The following is a 21,316-nucleotide window of genomic DNA, read 5'->3' as shown; positions in this document are numbered from 1 at the left end:
TGTCAGAATTGCTTGATCCTCATCTATTCTGCTTCTTGTTGCACAGAATTCAGGGAAACTTGATTTCTCAAAACCCCTGGTGGGCCATTTCTAGGGAACAGGGCAGCAGAGGAAGTACAGTGTCCGTCTCTTTCTCTCTCTTCTCTCTTGTCTTCTCTTTTCTTCTCTCTCTCTCTCTCTCTCTCTCTCTCTCTCTCTCTCTCTCTCTCCCTCTCCCTCTCCCTCTCCCTCTCCCTCTCTCTCTCTCTCCCTCTCCCTCTCCCTCTCCCTCTCCCTCTCCCTCTCCCTCTCTCTCTCTCTCTCTCTCTCTCTCTCTCTCTCTCTCTGTCTCTCCCTCTCTTTCTCTCTCTTCTCTCTCATTCTACTCTTCCTTCCTCTTACCCTCTTTCTTCCTCATCCTTACCTTCACTCATATTGAGGAACTCCAATATGGGAAGGTCACACAATGTACCATGCTTCGATCCCTGAGTCACCATGCAGAAAGAAACCATACAGTCCTGCCTAACCACATTAATCTCTTCTACACATAAAAGAAAAAGAAGTTTTTAGTATATGAACTCACTAAGACTCAGAGGTTCTTTGTTCTAGTCAGCTTAGCTTACAGTTGGCTTGATGGTTTCCTTTTTGAGTATTTTACCATCCTCTTTCAACAGAATATACTTCCTGATCTGCTTACTTGATAGCTTCATATTAACCAAGTTATAAAACTTTTATGATCAAGGTAAATCTTTACCACCACCATCCACTCTCTTTTAGAGGGCACAAGAGAGTCAGAAGCATTTATATTCTGAAAAAGACATTTACTGAGCACTTTATATATGCAGTATAAGCACTGATTTAAACATTCACATGTATTATTCACTTATGTCTCAGGGTAACCCCATTAAGTTTTCACCAGTGTCTAACTGAGGCAGAGAGAGCAGAGCTAGTATTCCAACTCAGTCCATCTAGCTTCAGAGTTTGGCTCTCTAAGGATGAAGTAGCTCCTCATGCCCAAAGCAAGGACAAATTGGTTTTCTAGAGTCCCAAGTACATACTCCCATTTAATAAAATGTCATATATCAAGTTTTTTAAAAATACTTTTAAGGAGGACTTATGTTATTGCTTAAAGGCCTATGCACATTACAAATGAACTCCTTGAAATAATGGAAACATAACTGAGATGAAGATGAGATATAATTTGGTTTACTTCAAGTTATTTGGGGAAAACACTGTGTGTGGTACTTTAATGCTGTGCCCTGCACAGGCAGCTAAACACCTATGGATTCTTTGACACAACAGTCTTGGCAGCACTGCTTGGTGTCAAGATCATCTTTCGTTGGACAGTGTAGTAGTGACTGGCCTCTCATGGCATCTTTGCTCCTGAGGTCAAAGATTAAATAAGCAGAAGCCACACAATGGCTGTACACACAACTCTGTTTCCTTCTGGATCTGACCCAGTTTGGTGCATGTGAGTCCCGAGAAGGATGCCAGGTAGTGACAAGGCTTGAACACACTTTCCATTCATGAACATTAAGCCTCATCTAAGGCAATTACACTTGGACTCACAGACACCATGGAGACCTGCTGTAGGTGGGCTTGACAAACACTAGGTAAGGATTAAAGGTCAAGTTAAATGCATCAAGACAGATTCTACTTCTGAGCTAAGGAGCCTCTAACACCAAAAAAACCCCTAAATTATTCCTGAAGATATTAAATGAAATCTAGAAAAACAATCCACCCTGAATTACCTGTCAGTTTTAGATGCTTAAAATCTGAACCTGTTACTCTTCTTGTTCGATAAATTACAAGATGATTTATAAAAAATACAGCAGTAAGGGCTAAATACTAATGAAAAATACACAACTTAAAAAATTTTAAAACAATCCTTGAGAAATAAGCATTTGCAAACATTATCACTGAGGCTGAAAGGGAAATCAGATGCACTTGAAGGAAAAAAAGTGAACTTAAGATATGTAAAAACCTTCACAGATTTTTTATAAGATTAAAATTTCACATAGAGTTCATATATATTTATGTTTATGTATCTACAATGCAATGGGGCTAGTATTTAGAATGCCTGGACATTTCTGGTCTCAGGACATTTCTGAGAAACAGTCAAAGGCAGACAATACCACTCCACACTAAGGAACACAATGACCCACAAGAGTTGCTAGGAAAAAACTGGCCCTCAGATGCTAAGTCTTGCTGCTTAAGCATTAAAATAGAGAGCTAAACTATTTAGTCAAGCTACCTGTTATACAGACCCAAAGCAGGTTTTATGAGCAAAAGTGAACAGTATTAAATGCCAATGCCTTCATCATTCTAAACTAAGGAATGGCACAAGAGAATTAATGCTTTGATTCTAACATCTGAGCACAGGAATGAGAATATTCATGCCATTCAAGGGGCATCATGTGAAGACCTAGAAATAAAATGCTATAATCAGCCTGAGTTCCTTCCAACATAAAGCTCATACATGATGGAAAAGTTCTGTGAAGATTACGATGCTCTGATAGCACAAAATAGATGACCAAGTGACTGGGAATGACCTGGAGTATGTGTAGAAACCAACCAAGGTAGAAAGCAGGAAGAGAGTGGGATGGGTGTGGCCTAGTCTAGGCACTGACAACCACAGGCAGCTGTAACCTCAGGCAAAGTGAGTTCTACATCAGATGGGTTTGCAGACCTTAGCCTGAACTAAAGGAGTGTACAGGGACTGTAAGCACTAGTGAAATAAACCAATTCCAGAAAACCAAAGGCCAAATGTTCTCTCTGACATGTGGATGCTAACACACAATAAGGGGGATGGGGAATAGAAGTTCATGGATTAGACAAAGGGAAATTAAGGGAAGGGAGGGGTCATAGGAATAGGAAAGACAGCAGAATGAAGCAGACACAACTTTCTTATGCTCATATATGAATACACAACCAGTGAAACTCCACATCATGTACAACCACAAGTGTGGGATCCTAATTAGAATAAGTCATACTCCATGCATGTATAATATGTCAAAATACACTCTATTGTTATGTATATCTAAAAAGAATAAATTTTAAAAAACAGGGAGTGGGGTTATTCTGAGAGGATGGGAAGAAATGAAAAACTTAAGAGATGACATGATCAAGTTTGCACCTTAACTACTTCATCTTCACACAGCTTTGTGATGCAGAGAATTAAAGAAAGGATTCTGAAACAAATCTGTAGAGATAGAGCTAAATCTAAAGCCATTATTACTTAATCCAGAGATGTGGGAATTCAGGAGTTTTCGCCAGCTTCTACTGTACTACAAAATAGGTAAAATTACAGACAATTAAAATCTGATAGTATAATTACTTCTTGCTTTGAGGTTAAGAATAATGACTCCTAGATCCCCTGAATAAACCACACTGTCAGTCAGTAAGTGCAAAGATTTATCCTTTTCCCTCCATACAAATTACTCATTTAAAATGTGCTTTGATTATATAGTACACTTACTACTGGAATAAACTCCAATTAGCCGTAAAATAAGTTTCCAGCCAGTTGCTAGAGCAGGATAACATTAACTCTCTTTCTGCAGATTCAATCTTGCTTTCTATACAGAAATGTGCCTCTGTCCACTCAGACACCAAGCCCAGACCCCTATGCCAAGAAAGGGTTCCCATCTGTCTTCTTGCAATAGCTCTTTTCCTTTAATAACTCAGTTGCAGAATGATTATCTGGTTCTTCATTCTACAGAAAACACATAATGGTCTCCTCCACTTGGTCTACTCACTCAGCAGTTCTGGAAGGACAAGTTGCTACAATGGCCTGGACTTTCCTGGCTTCTGTTCTACTGTTGCTTGATCAGAGGAGAATCTAGTCCAAGTGATAAACCACCAAGGCTTCATCCAGGACCCCCTGCCCAAATATATCTCCTGCAGGTGAAACTCTTTCCACATTTGTATCACCCTCAAAAATGTATTACTTGGTATTTTATCTGAGTAACAATCCCCAAAAAGTTTTAAAATGAAAAGTTTCTGGAAGATGAGTTAACTAGATTCACTCAAAGGCTAGGAGCAATTCAGATTGCAAATTGCTTTCTATTTAAAATCACAGGCATCTAGTTTGCCAATGGAGGCAGGAAAAGAGAAATAGCAAGAGACTCTGTGCTGCAGGTTTAGAGAAGGCACAGTTTCAAAAGATCTGAAGGCTTCTGAAGTTATGAATAAATGGTACAGGATGAGCACGATGGCCTGGTCAGATTCAAATGCTTCCTCCACCAAATCCTAGTTTCATGACCCAGGACAAAACTCTTAACCTCTTTGTGCTTCAGTGTTCTCAACCTTAGAATAGGTCTAAGAACAGAACCCTACCTCTTAGGGTTGTTTTGAGGATAGACCCCTCCTAAAGTACGCTGGGTACAGCACCTGCCCTGCTATAGGTAATCAAAAGGTGTTAGTCACTGCTATGATCTGTTATTACTCCTGATTGCACCCAGCTGAGTTGGAGAGAACAGGAAAATTAAGGAAATCAGAATATCTATGGATTTTGGTTAATAGTACCATATTAATATTATTTCATTAATTGTAACAAATCCACTGCACCAAAGCAAGATGCAAATAATAAGGGAAGGTAGGTACAAGTTATATGGGAACTTTGTACTATCTTTCCAATTTTTCTTTAAATCCAAAACCATTCTAAAAAAATTTAATTTTATTCAAAAAAATTGCTGGTCAGTATTTATCTTCCATGATGCTGTACCACAGTGATAGACATTAACCACAGGAAAACCAGAGACATATATTTCCCGAGGAAACAACAGCAACTAAGTCTTCCAGAAAACTGTTTAAAAGTCTGCAGTTTGACTTATGCTACTACAAAAGGTTCATTTACACACCACCCCTGAAGCATGCCTTGTCCCTTAGGCAAAGGGACTGTTATTCTAAATTAATTCTGTGCCTTTTTTATCCCCAATTTTTTGCACAAATGCAAAGAGTAAGGTGATAGTTATTTATGTTGTTTCCATTAACAGACAAAACTTCCCAGAAGTAAATAAGCTTAGTTTTACATCAGTGGAACGAGATGCTTCAAAAAGAATCAGCTGGGTTAATTATAATACTAGTTGGTTTTTCCCATCCACTGCATAGAATCAAAGTAAAGCATTCACAGGTTCATTCTGTCAAAGGTATAACATGCAACCTTATTATAAATGTTATAGTAAATTCAAAGAAAAATAAAATAATAAAGCATTATGGCTCATATTATATTTTTACTGAATTGAGAAATCTGTGAGAAGACATGCAATATTTGTCTTTCTGTATCTGACTTAGTTCACTTAACATAATATCCTCTAGTTCTATTCATTTTTCAAATGTCAGGATTTGGTTCTTTTTATAGATGAATAATATTATTCTACACCACATTTTCTTTATCCAGTCAGCCACTTACAGGCATCTAGGATTCCCTGCTACTGTGAATAATACAGCATCACACATAGGTTGGAAAAGGTGTGCAGGAGGGAGGGTTGGGGGAGGTTGGATAACAGGAACCCTAACACAACTAGATCTAAGTAACAAGTTCCAATGTTCTACAGCAAATAGGGTGGTTAGAGCTCACAAAATCCTACATGTATTTTATGTATAGCTAGAAGAGAGGAATTTGAAGACTCCAAACACAAAGTAGGAGATGTTAGTTATCCTGACTTAATCAATGCATATTATAAACATGTATTGAAACATCATACTCTATCCCATAAATATGTACAATTATTATGTGTTAAAATTTTTTTAAAGTTTAATGTTGAAAGAGATGTAAAATATCTATATACTAAATTATCACATGATGCCCCTATGTATGTATAATTAACATAAGAATTAATTTTTTAAAAAGTCTGTGAAGAACAGTGATACATACAACTACATTCAAACAAATTTCTGCCAAATAAAATTAAAGCTCTGTCAAATTTTTAAATATATTTGTACACACAATAACAGTATCTAAACTATGTTAGTCCATTTTTCATCACTGTGAGCAAAATACCTGAAAAGAACAACTTTGAGCAGGAAAAGTTTATTTGGGGCTATGGTTTCAGAGGAATAGTCCATGGTCAGTGGGCTCCATTGCTCGGGCACAAGATGAGGCAGAATATCATGGTGGAAGGACATGGCAGGGGAAAGCTACTCAGTTCATGGAAGCCAAGAAACAGAAAGTGAAGAGCCAGTGACAAAATAAAATCCCCAAGGGCATACACCCATGACCTACTTGCTCCAGCCACACCCACCTGCCTGTAGTTACCATCCAGTAGTCCATTCAAATTATTAATCCATGAACTGAAATAATCCACTGATAAGATTACAGCTCTCAGAATCTAATCATTTCAATTCTGAACATTCCTGCATTGCCTCACTCATGTGCTTTTATGGGGACACCTCAATATTCAAACCATAACAAAAACTAAACATTTTATAAGAGTCACTTTCTTCCATCTTTGTGGTCTATCATCATTTGGGTTTTGGAAATGTTTACACCTTAAAGAACTACTCAGCTAGTCATCCTATAGGTCTTGTGTTTTTCATAAACCAGTTCTCCAGGCTTTCATTACATTTTGCTCAAAAATCAGTTGAAAAACTAATCAAATCACTCAATAACAAGAGTTATGAAAACTACCTTCATCTTTTGAAGCTCTTAGCAGATTAGAATTAATTGAAAACTATGCCTGAAACCAGAAAGACACTGAGGAACTAAAGAGATTAAATGATGAGCACAAATATATAAATTTACTTGTGAAACTCAATAATTATGATTTGGAACTCTCCTCTTGAAAGAAAAATCTATTGATAGGCCTCCCATCCGAGTTGATTAAATTTATAGCCTATAACTATTTGTATACACGATACTGTTAAAGTAGTTACTATCTGGAAAGATGTCAAAAAATTTATCACCTGCTTTTCTCTTTAAGAACACTGATTTCTATCTATCTACATCACTACAAACACAAAGATAAATCGGTAACAGTTATTCAGTCTGTTTTATAAAAAGATGCAAAAGTAGGCCCAGAACATGGAATCCAAAGCAAATTTAGTTGTAGAGATGTTCTTATAAATTTTTTGAACACATTTGCCCTTTGAAATAAAATGCTGTTGACATCTCTAATTTGACATTTCAACAGCTGGGATCTTTAGAGGGGCCCCTGGAATCACTCAGTGGTGGCTGAGCTGTATCTTCTGCAAGAGAGACACTTTGAGACACCCCCAGTTCCCATCACCTGTCCACTCTATTGCTTTCCCTGCATCATGCTAAAAAGTTTAACTGCTTTTGCATTGGATTTTCTTCAGAAGGGTGATGTTCAAAATCTTATTTTTACTGACTTTTTTACATTATATGAGAATCAGTTGTTCTGAAAACAGATCCACTTTGAAGCTCCCTGAACCACAGCTCACTAAAAGGGCAAACAAACCTTTCAATTTGCAAACATTATCTGCTGAAGGAATCTGACCTTCAACCTTCCAGAAGTGTAGAGAAAAGAATCAACACCAGTTTTCCCTTAATTAAGCCATCATCTAAGCTCACAGGTTCATCAGATAAGGAAAAAAACTATTCCACTGAGCTTTGTATTTACATTTATCTCACTTTATATTTTTCATTCCAAACCTTTACATTCTTTTGGTTTCCAGTTCCCTTTCCCTGTGGTCAGAGCTGTATTTCTCCCTCACCTGATCAGATATTATACCCTCTGGGCAGTAAAATCGGCACAAATGCTACTAAATGAAATGGAAATAACGCTTAATGGCTGCTTTAAATCAAAGTACTAAGGACAGAGCTGTAAAAAAGTTATTACAGTAATTTACCTGAGTGAACAAGGTGAATCCCACAAAGCAGTTGTATTTGTCTACTTCCATATATAGTTTTTTAAGCATTTCCCAAAATTACTAAAAAAAAGATTAAAATAATTCCATGACCATTAAGCGGCTGGTCCGAGATACAGGTGACAGAGGCCCATGAATTCATCTCAGCCTGAGCCATGCCCCCACATGGCTAGACACCTCCTGTTATCTGAAACCTGTGCTTTGTGTTTATCTTTCCAAATGGCATAATGTCAACAAGGGCAATTTGGAAATACAATGTCTACTTGGGGGAATTTTCAATATAAACAAAATTGAAAAGGGGGATTAAATATAAATAAAAATGGGAAAGAAATTAAAACACAAACATTAATCATTTCAAAATAATGGCATCTCTCCAGCTATCTGAAATTCAGGTGTCTGGTACCATAAGGAATTCAAAAGAAGGTTGAAAGGGGAAAAAAAAAGCAATCTCTAATGCATCTATGCTTGGTAAAGGAATAACCTGCATTCAAACAGGGGTTTTAAAACAATTCTGAAGTCTGATAATTGCTTTCGAAATCTTCGACAGATAAAGGTACCTGGAAAGGAAGGACACATACCAATAATTGTAAAACATCAGCTGGCAGTCAGACAGAAAGAACAGAAAACATACACAGGAACTCAAAAGGCCAAGTTGAATCACTATGTCCACAAATCCCAGGGACATCCCCATACCACAGCCCTGGGTAAAAACAGACTTCATAATGATCACCCTGAGTTAGCAAAGAAAGCTTAAGTGATTTTGCAAATAATTATTTTGAGCAATGCATTCATTGCATACAACCACACACTTACAAAAGAGATGTGTCAGATAGCTAGTTGCTGCACTGCATAAATAGCCACAAAGTGGAGATTACCCAATAGCTATTAATAAGTCAAGTGGATAAATAAATTATGATATCTCCACACAGAACACTCTATTGCAGTGCAAATAGAAGAGTTACAAGTTCACAAACATAACACTCAGTGAAATATGCCAAATATTCTGTATGAACCTATGTATATGCAATAAAATGTAGGCAAAAGATAATGAGTGCCCTGGAGGGAAGGGGCTAAGGTGACTGGGAGGGGACTCTAGGGGGCCTCTGCAGTGTGGTGAAACATCCTGGTTCTTAGTCTGGATGCTGACATGTGTAAGCATCTGGCCTGTGAAAACTTTAATTGCTGGAAAAGAACATCATAATTTCAAATGTCATTCAACAGAGTAGGTGACTTTCTAAGGCCCCACATCTCAGCTATACCATGTTTTAATTCTAGTTGGGGATCATTAGGTCATTAGGTCTGTAACAGTCTGTCTAACAGGTCTGTGAACTTTTGTGAACTGCAGAATCTTATTACCCCAAAGCAGCTATCACTGTACTTTCTTAGGGGAGAAGATGCACTGTTCTTTTAGACCAATATGAAGTCTCAGATCTGTATACAGTCAGACTCTCTGTCTTTGTGCCTTGCTGTAGACTCCCATGAATTTGAACCCAAGATTAGGACCACTCTGCCATAACGCAGCCTCCTTTAGCATCAGTTAGCTGATTTCCCGGGTCAACAGGTGAATGGCACTAGGGTAGAAATGGTTTTCCCAGAATTTTAATGCTTTTTTCCCCCAAGTCACAGCCACAGAATGCAAGACCATAAACATGACTGATGCAGGGGCTGCAGAGGAAGGTAGACTGGACACAACACCCACTCATAGGCAGTTTCTTCTTGGCACAGACAGACCTTTTGCATTCCATGGTTTCTCCCAGGTCTTTGTGCACTTGTTCTTGTCACTATAACCAAGCAGCTATGACCCATATATGCTTAATCCAGCTACCGTCGCCTTTGGGGAAAAATTCTACATTTTCTTTTTTCTTTTTTTTTTCCCCCAACATCTATAGGTATTCTGAACTCTTGTAGTTCTACTTCTGTTAAGCATCTAACATGACTCTCTTATTGTGCTAGAATTTCATTAGGATGATTGATTTTTGAGTACTCTGGTTACAGAATTGTACAGATATTGAGTGGTTTGTACCTTCCCTTCTTTTTTTCCCTATACCCTGAGTATGTTTTCAGAACATCAAATATCATTCAATAGAGTAGGTGATTTTCAGGGTAGGTGAACCTGGTACATTAGAGCAGAAATGTGGGCACTGCCACTCATTCATTAGCTTCTCTAAGTTACCCCTAGCTGCCATTCTGAAGCACAGGCTGAGGTGGAATAGAAAAGGTACTTTGCACCACAGACATTGAAGCATATTTACATCATGTCTGTCAGCAAACATGAGATAGCAATGTCCTACAATATGGATCTCCTAAACAAACATATTTACAGCCTGTCATGTCAGGAAGCATGAGCTAGCAATGTCCTAAACAATATGGATATCCTAAACATGGTGCTTTAGGAATTTTTCCACCTCAGTCCAGATCAGACTGTAACTCTGTTCTTTCGAAGCAAGAATTACAAGATGACTGTCACACGTCAAGAGGATAAAAAGGTGTGGTCTGCCATGCCTACACAGATGGGCAACAAATCTGCACTGCTGCTCCCAACTTCCCAGGACCACTTCTAACCTGAGCCAAGGTAGCTACAGGCAGCCAACGATACACCTGTATTTTCACCACTGCATTCAGATTGCAGCATGGACGACTCCTTTGTACCTCTTTTCTTTCTACCCGGATATTTCAAAACTATTCTTGGTCAAAGACTGTGCTATAATAAAGTGGCCACTTGAGCCTGTGACATTAGTTTGTAGTTCTAAATGATCACAAAGGAGTATCAAAGCCAAACATTCTCATAAAATACCCCAAACCTAAATTTGAATAATTAAAATCCAATGTTTCTTCTGCTTGGTCATTGGTATGGTTTGGATCTGGAAATGTCCCCTGAAAAGTTCATGTTTTGAAAGCATGATCCCCAACGCAGCAAGGTTCAGAGGTAGGGATTTGTACACAGTGCTTAGGGCTATAACTCACTGGTGGATTAATTCGCTTGCTGGATTAATAATTTGAATAAGCTAGTGGGTGATAACCATAGGCAGATGGGGAAAGACTGGAGGAGGTAAGTCACTGGGGGCATGATCTTGGGAACTACATCTTGTCCCTGGTGTGTGTGTGTGTGTGTGTGTCTTTCTCTCTTTCTCTCTCTACTTCCCAGCTGCCAGGAGGTGAGACACTTTCCTCCACTCCACCCCTCCACCAAGAAATTTTGCTTCACTTACATCCCAAAGCAATGGAGTCAGCTGACCAAGGACTGAAACCATGAGTTCAAAATAAATATTTCCTCCTCTAAGTTGTTCTTCTCAGGTATTTTAATTACTGCAATGAAAAGCTGACTAACATAGTCACATAAAATTGGAAGACAAGACCAGACATATGGGGATATATTTAACACGCTTCAGGGTGGGGTGATAAGAAGCAAGACACACAGTTTTTGTAGCTATTGAAATTCCTATAAAAATTCTTTTGCATGAAAGATAAGATATTCTAACAACAAAAGAAAATATCACTCCAATACCAGAAAATATATCCACATATAACTAAAATTCCCTTAATTTTAATCATAAATCATTCTATTTCAATTGACTTCATACATGTCTTACAATGTAATAGCCAAGTATTCCAGACTCAAAGAAAAAAAAAGTGAAAATATCAGGGTAAAAGAAATCCTGTACATCCTATTGAGAACTCAACCTCTGAACCCAAAAGGGTTCAGACATATTAATATGCCCAAAAGACATATTAGGGCAGCATAACTTAGAAATAGAAAATGTTACTCAGCAATATTTGATAAAGCTTGAACAGGGTAACTCTGCAAAGTGCAATAATAATCAAGAACAAAAACGAAAAATAGAGACTGTCTTTGATTAAAATACTATCCCACAAATTTACAAAGGAAAAGAAGTAACACCATTTGATTTTAAGTCGGGATGCAATAGAACCAGAAGCTCAGATTAACAGAGGTCATCAAAACAAAATCAGACCTGACACCTGAATTCATAGGGCATGGACTCAGAGGCTGCAAAGTACAAATGATGTCTTTCCTATCTACATCTTTTGACCTTCATAGATTATGCAAAACTGAAAATGTCCACTTGAAATCCAGCATTCTTAGCAACAGTGAGCAGACATCCCACATGGCAGTTATCTACAGCTGAGAAGAGACAGAGCTGAAGTGTGGCTAATCCCTAGTAGATAAAGCAGAGGCCCTTACTGGCCACAGACACCAAATCATTGGGTCAATGTACCTGCCTAGCCCTGGAAGCCTCCTGGTTTGTGACTCTGCTCCATTTCATCAACTGCACCCTATGGGTGGTAAGGGTGGAAGGGAACTTGGGACTCATTTGACAGGGGCTCGGAGTCCCTCTGGATGGAACTGTTGTGCCACCATGAAAAAGGATGGGTTTTGGCCTACTTTAGAAGACATCAATGTAGACATCTGTCTCCATTCTATGAATGGGGCTTATCTGCCTGATTACTGACCACCATTGAGAGCTGGGCTCAGGCCATACACCCCTGTGATTCTTCTCTCCTGAGATCCTCATTGCTATTATCATTTTCTGGACAAAGAGAAAGTGCCAATGAAACTTTCTGATTTGGGGCAGGAAATATGGATGTAAAATACTGTTTGCTTAATGAAGAAATGAATGGATGAATGAAAAATTATAGGAGAAAGGTAAAAAGAGTTTCTTCTGTGTGAAAAGAATATAATAAGAACAAAAATAGTCCTTGTTCAAAACTGAATAATTTAAGATGAACTTCTTCCACAGTATTATGTCCTCAATTTAAATGCAGGAAATTAATATGTAAAAAAAAAATAGACCAATGTTGTGAAACCTATATTGTTCTTGAGGATTTCAAGTCCCTCTAAAATAATATCTAGCATACTTGATTATCATGCAGACCTCATTAAAGGAAAAATCTCCTGTACATACCTAGAAATGACTTTAAAATATTTTTAATATCACATTTCTTAACTATGAGCAGACATGAAAATCAAATATAATTCTTGATATTGACAGCTCCAATATATTTGTAAAACCAACATACATTTACAAAAATCAGTAAAATTAAACTTAGCAATGCTTAACCAATCTGACAGAGAATGCAGTTTCACTTAAACTAAATCAGGTGCTGGCATTTTGCACATAGATTTCTTGATTGCAGTTCCATGAACCAAACCCCATTCTTCCCACCATTTTTCTTTATTTTTTTTTTCATTCTACTGTTTTTCCATCCCCACCCCCTCCCACCCCTTTTTCCTCTACACCATCCAAAGTTCCTTCATTCTTCTCCCCCCCCCACCACCCACCCTCATTATATATTGTCATGCACTTATCAGAGAAAATGTTTGGCCTTTGGTTTTTTGGGCTTGGCCTATTTCACTTAGCATGATATTTTCCAGCTTCATCCATTTACCAGCAATGCCATAATTTTATCCTTCTTTATGGCTGAGTAGTACTCCATTGTGTATATAAACCACAGTTTCTTTATCCATTTGTCAATTAAAGGGCATCTAGGTTGGTTCCACAATCTAGCTATTGTGAATTGAGCAGCTATGAACATGATATGGCTGCATCACTGTAGTATGCTGATTTTAAGTCCTTTGGGTATAAACCGAGGAGTGGGATAGCTGGGTCAAATGGTGGGTTCATTCCAAGTTTTCTGAGGAATCTCCATACTGCTTCCCAGAGAGGCTGCACCAATTTGCAACTCCACCAGCAATGTATGAATGTGCTTTTTTCCCCACATCCTCGCCAACACTTATTATTGCTTATGTTCTTGATAACAGTCATTTTAATTGGAGTTAGATGAAATCTTAGGGTGGTTTTAATTTGCATTTCTCTAATTACTAGGGATGATGAGCACTTTTTCATATATTTGTTGATCACCTGTATATCTTCTTCTATGAAGTGTCTGCCCATTTCCTTAGCCCATTTATTGATTGGGTTCCTTGTATTTTGAGTGTAAAGTTTTTTAAGTTCTTTATAAACTTTGGAGATGAGTGCTGTATCTGAAGTGTGTGTGGAAAAGATTTTCTTCCACTTGTAGGCTCTCTATTCACATTCTTAATTATTTCCTGTGCTGAGAAAAAACTCTTTAGTTTGAATCTATCCCATTTATTGATTCTTGCTTTTATTTCTTGCACTATGGGGGTCTTGTTAAGGAAGTCTGGTCCTAAGCCAATGTGATAAGAGATTCAGGCCTGCCTTTTCTTCTGTTTGGTGCAGGGTCTCAGGTCTAATTCCTAGATCCTGGATCCATTTTGAGTTTTACACTCAACTCGAAAAATGTCCCATCATTTTTCGATTGAGACAGTAGAAAATCCACCACCCTGTGTTTTCAGTCACCTTCAGTTTATTGAACACACCAGTCAGATGCTAAGCCCACATTTCCTCTTTCATTGTCAGCCCGGGGTACTATACCCATGCCACACAAACACAGAGGCAGGTTTTGAAACAGTATAGCCAATCTGCAATGCAGGAGTCATCCATGTAAAGTGCTCACGTTAATTTGTCTGATAACAAGTCCAAAAAGAAAACAAGAAGGCTGTCTTCTAAAACTTCTGAACATATGTGTAAATACCTGAAAGGGTCTGTGGCACCTGTTTTGAGAAACACTGACATGAAGCATCCATAGTCCAGAGAGAACAGTATTCTGGTAAACCAGGAAGGACTTTTCCACTCATTGCTCTGCATCTGATACCATGAAGTCTCAAAAATTCCTAGGTATTTAAAATGGTGAGACAAGGAGCTCCCTAAAGATCAGAATCTGGTCTATGTACATCTCACCCAGTGAGATGTTAAGGACAATGCCAACAGTGAATTAGAGAAAGAATGAGAGAAACATATTTGTGCTACTGTTTCAGTATATCTTGATTTTATAGGACACAGACTAAGGCTATCAGGGATAAAATTCACTGTTCTAAATTTCACTTTTATAATTACTCTGACAAAAGCAATTATAACTTGGAAGGTCCTAGATGTTTGTGAGTTGAAACAATGAACTTGTATATTTGAGGAAATAATTCCAAGGATATCATATGTCAGAGATAAATTCCACCATTATAACTTTCCTCCGGGAAAAGTGTTTACTTTCCATTTTATAACCTGATACAAGCCTAGTAACATCAAATGAAGCAGTTTGCACACCCAGAATACATAATATCTTCCCAGTTCTTCCTTCCAACTACATACCACAGTCAAGTGCTACCTAAATTGCAATGGGTTATGCATGAAGCAAGGACACACATTGAATACACACTCTTAGGAGAGAAAAAGGAAGTACATTTTGAATTATCACTGCATGGTGACATTTCCCAGCTTCTTAAAGGCTGTCTTTTCAACTATTGGCTTCCAAACTTCCATTCAAGGCATATCAGTATGATGCAACTACTTCCATGTTACAAATGAAAAAAGACTAGGTAACCCAGGCAGAAATGAAGAAATAGAGAAAGATTTAAATGTTCAGTGATAGGATCAATACAAACCATGAATTTGAACAATAATTGGGGAGAAGAATAACTCAAAAGTTCAGCTTCAGAGAAAAGCTAGAGAACAGTCTTTAGTTCTTGAAGTCTAGCTTTCCCAAGTACACTCAGTTTTAAGTATTTTTTATTTGTCCAAATCAAAAGGACAGAATAAGTCATCTCTTCAAATTCTGAGAGCCAATCTCTGAGCATTGAGATCTGAGAGTCAGAAAACCACTGTCCATAAGGCCAAAACTGAGTCCTCCAAGGATGAAAGCTGAAAAGAAATTACTATCTAAGATTAAATTCAAGTATCAGAATGAGAGTGACCACCAACAGCAAGTAGAGCCCATGAGACCTAAGCCATGCACAGATTCATACCCAGAAGCAAGGCTCCAAGGTTAAAAGAACATTTGTGGTTTTAAAAGACAGATTGCTCCCACTCATCAGGATAATAATACATATAAGTATGACAGAAGACATATTAAAGAGAGAAAAGCAATAGAACAGCAACAATTAAGACAATAAAGAGATGGAGATAAAGATATATAGATATAGACACAGATATTAGGACCCTGGTTCAGAATCCAGAAAAGGCAGAGAGATCTCCAGAAAGCCTGTGGCTAGTACACTAATAGATCTCAAAGACAGTGCCAAAGGTAAACATCACACAATCCAAAACACCCTTCAACCTCTTTCAGCACTGGGGTAAAATCCATCACTATGTTGAAAGACTGGAAGAAATCTCATCTTCTTGGATGACAACCACATATTACCAGCCATATGCATGAAAATATACATTTATCTTTAAGCACTATAAACACACACCAAAGTACCAACATGCTCACAAGTTGAAGACAGTTAAGAGCTGAGATCAAAGATAGAAGAGCTGAATTTCCTCTCCCATTTCTAGGTGGATCAGTGCCAAAAGCTCAGTGGATGAAAGGAGGAGGAAAATGAAGCATGATGGACTCAAACAGCCCTTCTCCCCTCCTGCTCCCTTGTTGGCTGATCTCTATCTTGTTCCCTCTCACAGCGTCCTCGCCCTCCTCCATCTTGTGCTGATCTATCTTTGCCTCCATTTCTCTCCTCTTTCCTACCTTGCCAAGGTCATGTATATGAAGCACACTAATGAAGCAACTACAGCATTACAAAAGAAAACAATCACACTGGAAAGGGCTGAAGGGGAACCCAAGGAGGAGAAATACAAAAGAACCCTGATTAGTAAGGAAACTTTGCCTCTGCTACTGGTTCTTAAAATTTTCACAGCTGCTGGGGCTGGTGGAGCACGCCTGTAATCCCAGCAGCTCAGGAGACTGAGGTAGGAGGATTGAGAGTTCAAAGCCAGTCTCAGCAACAGCGAGTGGCCAAGCAACTCAGTGAGTCCCTGCTGCCTCTAAACTAAATACAAAAAAGGGCTGGGGATGTGGTTCGGTGATTGAGTGCCCCTTAGTTCAACCCCCCCCCCCCGTGCCCCCCAAAAAGAAAGTAGAAGAATCTACAAAAGAAATGAAGAAAACTCGGTATAAACTAACTGCACTCTCTTTAAATACTTAAATGTGAATACAAATTTACTTGATTCATCCAGTAAACATTTATTTGAAGACATGTACAGCTGTTGGGCTCAGGTTACCTGGTCACACATTCCCTGGGACTCTCCCCTCCCAAGACTTTAAGGGAAGTGTCCCCTGGATTTTCTAAGAGAAAACAATTTTGGCACACATTTCAAAGGCTGTTCTAACATCATTTCACAATGCAATATTATTTTCTCTCTAATCTCACAATTATCAGGGACTGGGCAGTTTAAAGTCAAAATCACTTAATATTTTGCTTGAATGATCTTTGAAATGGAAATCCTGTTAACACTATTATTTTGCCTCTATAGGAATAAAACATTATTCTATCAAATAACCACACTTCTCAAACTAGATATGAATACTGCCCCTCCCCCCAGGTTAAGGGCAGGGCACCACCAGATAAGATAGAGTTTCAGGTATGAAACAAAGCCACAGATGGGATGGCACACCTTCCTAGATAAATAATTTTCCCCTCAGAAGAAATATAATATTTTATATTAAAAGACGCTCCAACATATCATGTAGTAAAATTAACAACTAGTTGATTTTAAAGAAAATTCCTACTTACAGCAGTCTGTTGGGCTACATCCACAATATATGGCATTTCCTACAAATGACCCTCTTGCCTTTTAAAGGTTTTGAGGGAGGGGCAGGGAGGAGGGGGTTATGATAGGGATCAAAACTTCATACATGCTAGGCAAGTGCTCTATCACTGAGCTACACCACCAGCCCTTAAATGTTCTTTGATGAAACTTTTAGGAAATGTTTCATCCACACCGTGAACTCCTTGAGAGTGTGAATTACATCTAAGTCCTTCTCTTTGTCCCCTAGGACCTAGGACAGTACCTATGATAGTATCTATCACTTCCTGGGTACTCAATAATGTCTGTAGGATTAATTTGGCTGAAATAATGGCAATAGCATTATTAATAACAAAAAAACTATTACTGCATTTGGATGGAAGGAAGAAAAGATGAACAGTTGTATGAGGAAGTAGAGTAGAAGCAATACAATTTACCAAAATAGCTAACGGTTGCCATAGTTACAATCACATGAAGCAACTCAGTTTAGTTCTTTTCCACTAACAAGTACTGGAAGGCAAATATTATACTTATTAATCTCAGGAAGGAGGTGGCACTTAGGACACAAGTCAACCGGTGACACTGGTGCCCAAGTAAATTTGATAGCCTCTGGAGAGTTTGGAAAGGCACGATAATAGTAATTCCACCAAGGATCTTATTCCTGGATCTACTCTGATCCTAAAAAAGATCACTAATTATTTAAAGGCCAAGTGTCAAACATCTGCTGCAGACTTGACACCTGTGAAAAAGATTTCTCTCTCTCTCTCTCTCACACATACACACACACACACACACACACACACACACATGCTCGTGAGTACACATACACATCAAATATGAAGTGGACTCACCCTGCTTCATTCCTTAGATTGTTAATATAAAAAATTAACTGTACCCAAAATAAGTTACAGATGAAAGATGACTCAAATATAGTTTATAGCAATTTACAAATTTTTCTACTTCCCTGGTGGAGGTACTGCATTTTTACCTCACTTGTGAACAGTAGAAAGGATCAGTATCACACCCACTTTCTCCACACAATCCCTCTTACACCTGAGTGAGTCACTCCCTATGCCCAGTATTCCCCTTACTTTCTAGACTGGGAGGGGGAGGAAGCAAGGACTCCCAGCCCTGCAAGTGTGAGCCCTGAACCAATGAACAAGCCCAAAGACAATTCCCAAGGCTATTTCCTTTTCTGAGTTTTAAGTCTCAGATATGCAAACTGATGGCTAAAATTGAGCCTTTCATATATTAATAAGGACATCTACAGCTCAACATATTGTCAGCTAATGCCCAAACAGGAAGTAGGAAAACATTCAGCACTACAGGTCTGAATTGTCTGAAAAGCAGCTGGAGACCTACTATGACACCAAGACATGGACAGATGCAAATTAACCTGAAAGAAACTCTGAGCTTCTCTCCATCTGTGCCCTGAAATCCCACTTGCAGCCATTACCTCACCCCTGGGAATTAAGTTAGTAACTTGGTATTACTTATTTATCTCAGAATCATAGGGGTGATGAACATACAGTATAATTTTGTCATTTTATTCTAGTGTATAAAAAGCGAGAGTCGACTCCTTGGTCTTTAACCAACCAAGTACCTTAATTTCTGGGGCAGTTTCTTCTTCAGTCAGGTAAGTCTACTTCCCATGGATTATGAAAATTAAAGAAGTGAACTCTGTAAAATGCCTAGCACACAGTAGGCATCAGTGAATATTTGTATCCAGTAATATAAATGCCTAACCAAGTTTTCTTTTCTACCTAGTCTCGCGAAAACAACAAATCCAAAAGCTACTATAGAGGATGCCAAATTGGCAAACTGCCCAGGCGTTAGCCTCCGGGGTGCAACCAGTAGGCCATCAGTAGAGGATGACGTAATAGGGCCCTGAAGAGACTAGGAGCGCGCTCAAACCGGTGCTGCAGGCCGGAGGCTGCGGATTTCACCGTGGCTCCTGTAATCAACAAAGTGCCATTTGCAGGGCTCAGAATTCAGCAAGCGAAACTTTCTCCCTAAAGTCTGATTATGTAAATGCATTCCCTTTCCTTAACTCTAGGGGATCTCCTTTTGGCAAAGTTTAAAGTAAGTGGCTGAAGGGAGAAAAACAACTTTTAATGGAGCCGGATCCACTGGGTCTGCATGCCCTGAAAGTTCAGGATAGAAGGCAGTGCACCAGAGAAGGCAGGAAATACCATCGTCACCTCCCGCCCCCGAAGCACACACACCTGGGGATGAACTTGGCTTCCTCCCCCAGTCTCTCCTGGAAATCCTGCCAAGCCCGGCCCAGGTTCGTCGGGCCCCAAGGGGCGGACAGATCCGCGGCGGCGTCCAGATTGCCCATGTCTTCGCCGCAGTCCGCTGGTTCGGGTCCCGGCTCCGCTGCATCAGGCAAGGGCTCTAAGGGTCCCCAGCCCCGGCGCCGTCCTCCGCGCCGGGCCCCACGGAAGCCGCGCGCGAACTCCTGGAAGGTGATGACGCCGTCGCTATCGGCATCCAGTCGCTGGAAGACGGCCTCGGCGTCCGCTGGCAGCACTCGCAGCTCAGCGCACAGAGCGCGGAACTCCTCACGCTCCAGGCGCCCGGAGCGGTTCGCGTCGCAGGCGGCGAAGAGGGAGCGCAGCCGGGCTAGCTCCTCCGGGTCCCTGTCCACCTCCATCCCGCCGGCGAGGGCTGCCGAGAGGGCCCCGGAGCGCCACGGAGCAGCGCGACTGTGGGGAGTCGGGGCCACCTGCTGCTGCCGGGAGCCGCGAGTTGGGCTCGTCAGGCAGGTTCGGCTACTTGCGGGAATATCTGGGCGGGGCGAGGCGTCTGGGCGGGTCGAGGGTGGCCTAGCGGGCGGCGCGCTTCCACGCTGGTGACCGCCGGTCCACTGCAGATCCCGAGAGAGGTCGGTGTTCCCTGGGCTCCCCGCACCGAGCAGCGGCACCTGCGGGCTGCTGACCGCCGGCGCAGCGCGGCGGCACTGTCCATCTCCCGCCGGCCTGGCTCCGCCCAGCCCAAGAGGAGGCAGCCGGCTCTGCTTCCCATGCCTCGGGGAGCAGACCTGAGCCGACCCTGTAGAAGTTGGGGAACCCAACCCAGCAGGAACGAAGGGTGCTTGGGCATAAACACTGATGGCTCTAGTAAAGCACATCTTTCAGCTCGCCGCAGATGCTGTGCTGGGATGAGCGTTGGAGGTTTAAAGGACAGAAAGGGGAAAGGAAGGGAGGGGTAAGATTCCGGCTAGTTATGTTCATCGTATTCTCTTCTAATTCCAGAAACTTGGTAGACCTTTATGTTCAAGTTTTCTGACAAACCAAAGTACAAGATTTAAAAGAAGACCCCCTTGTTTCATTTTATAAGCTTCCGTTAAACTATATTCATCTAACAGGAGGGCCCCTCCACAGGTAGGTTTTTCATATCACCCAAATCCTAACACTTTTACTCCTGTTTCTTTTAGTTATGACTGTATTTCCCTTTTGTCTCATTCTGGATTACCTTTATTGCATATTACTTGGATTTTTAAAATATGATAAGAAGTAGGGGATTTGACTGACATGTTCCTTCTAGGCTCAGGTTCTTAAACATAAAGCTCAGTGCTAAACATCAGAGGAACTGTTTCTTCTTGAGTTGTACACTACCTCAGGTCCACATTCACAGCCTCTATCATGCTTTAAGTACTACTGATAACCTCCATCTGCAAATTTAACTATTAATTATGAGACTCATTCCATTAGAAGCCCTAGTTTAGCAACCTAATGGCTAAATGAATGTAGTGCTATATAGTTGGACAACTAACACATTGAAATGAATTTTTTTCATTAGTGCAATATAGTTAACTGATTTTGAGTCTATTTGCTTTTCTGTTTATTCTAAAGATTGATTTTTCCATTCAAAGTAAAAAGTCACTAGCTTGG

At 39.9% G+C, this 21,316-nt stretch overlaps 1 protein-coding gene across 3 annotated transcripts in view; it reads right to left on the bottom strand.

The window, feature by feature from the left end:
- Positions 1–20,588, bottom strand: part of RASEF (RAS and EF-hand domain containing) — a 74,612-nt gene extending 54,024 nt beyond the window's left edge. Inside the window, exon 1 of one of the 3 annotated variants that reach the window (XM_079112304.1) lies at positions 19,646–20,588. In XM_079112304.1, coding sequence (XP_078968430.1) covers positions 19,646–20,553 — 908 coding nt within the window. In that variant the 5' untranslated portion in view covers positions 20,554–20,588. The remainder of the gene's footprint in view (positions 1–19,645) is intronic. The other 2 variants (XM_079112303.1, XM_079112302.1) reach the window with 2 other exon arrangements.
- Positions 20,589–21,316: the final 728 nt, after the last annotated feature.

Source organism: Sciurus vulgaris (genome assembly GCF_902686455.1).
Source record: "Sciurus vulgaris genome assembly, chromosome: 15".
NCBI classification, from domain to species: Eukaryota; Metazoa; Chordata; class Mammalia; order Rodentia; family Sciuridae; genus Sciurus; species Sciurus vulgaris.
This window is presented reverse-complemented; position numbering and strand designations above follow the sequence as displayed.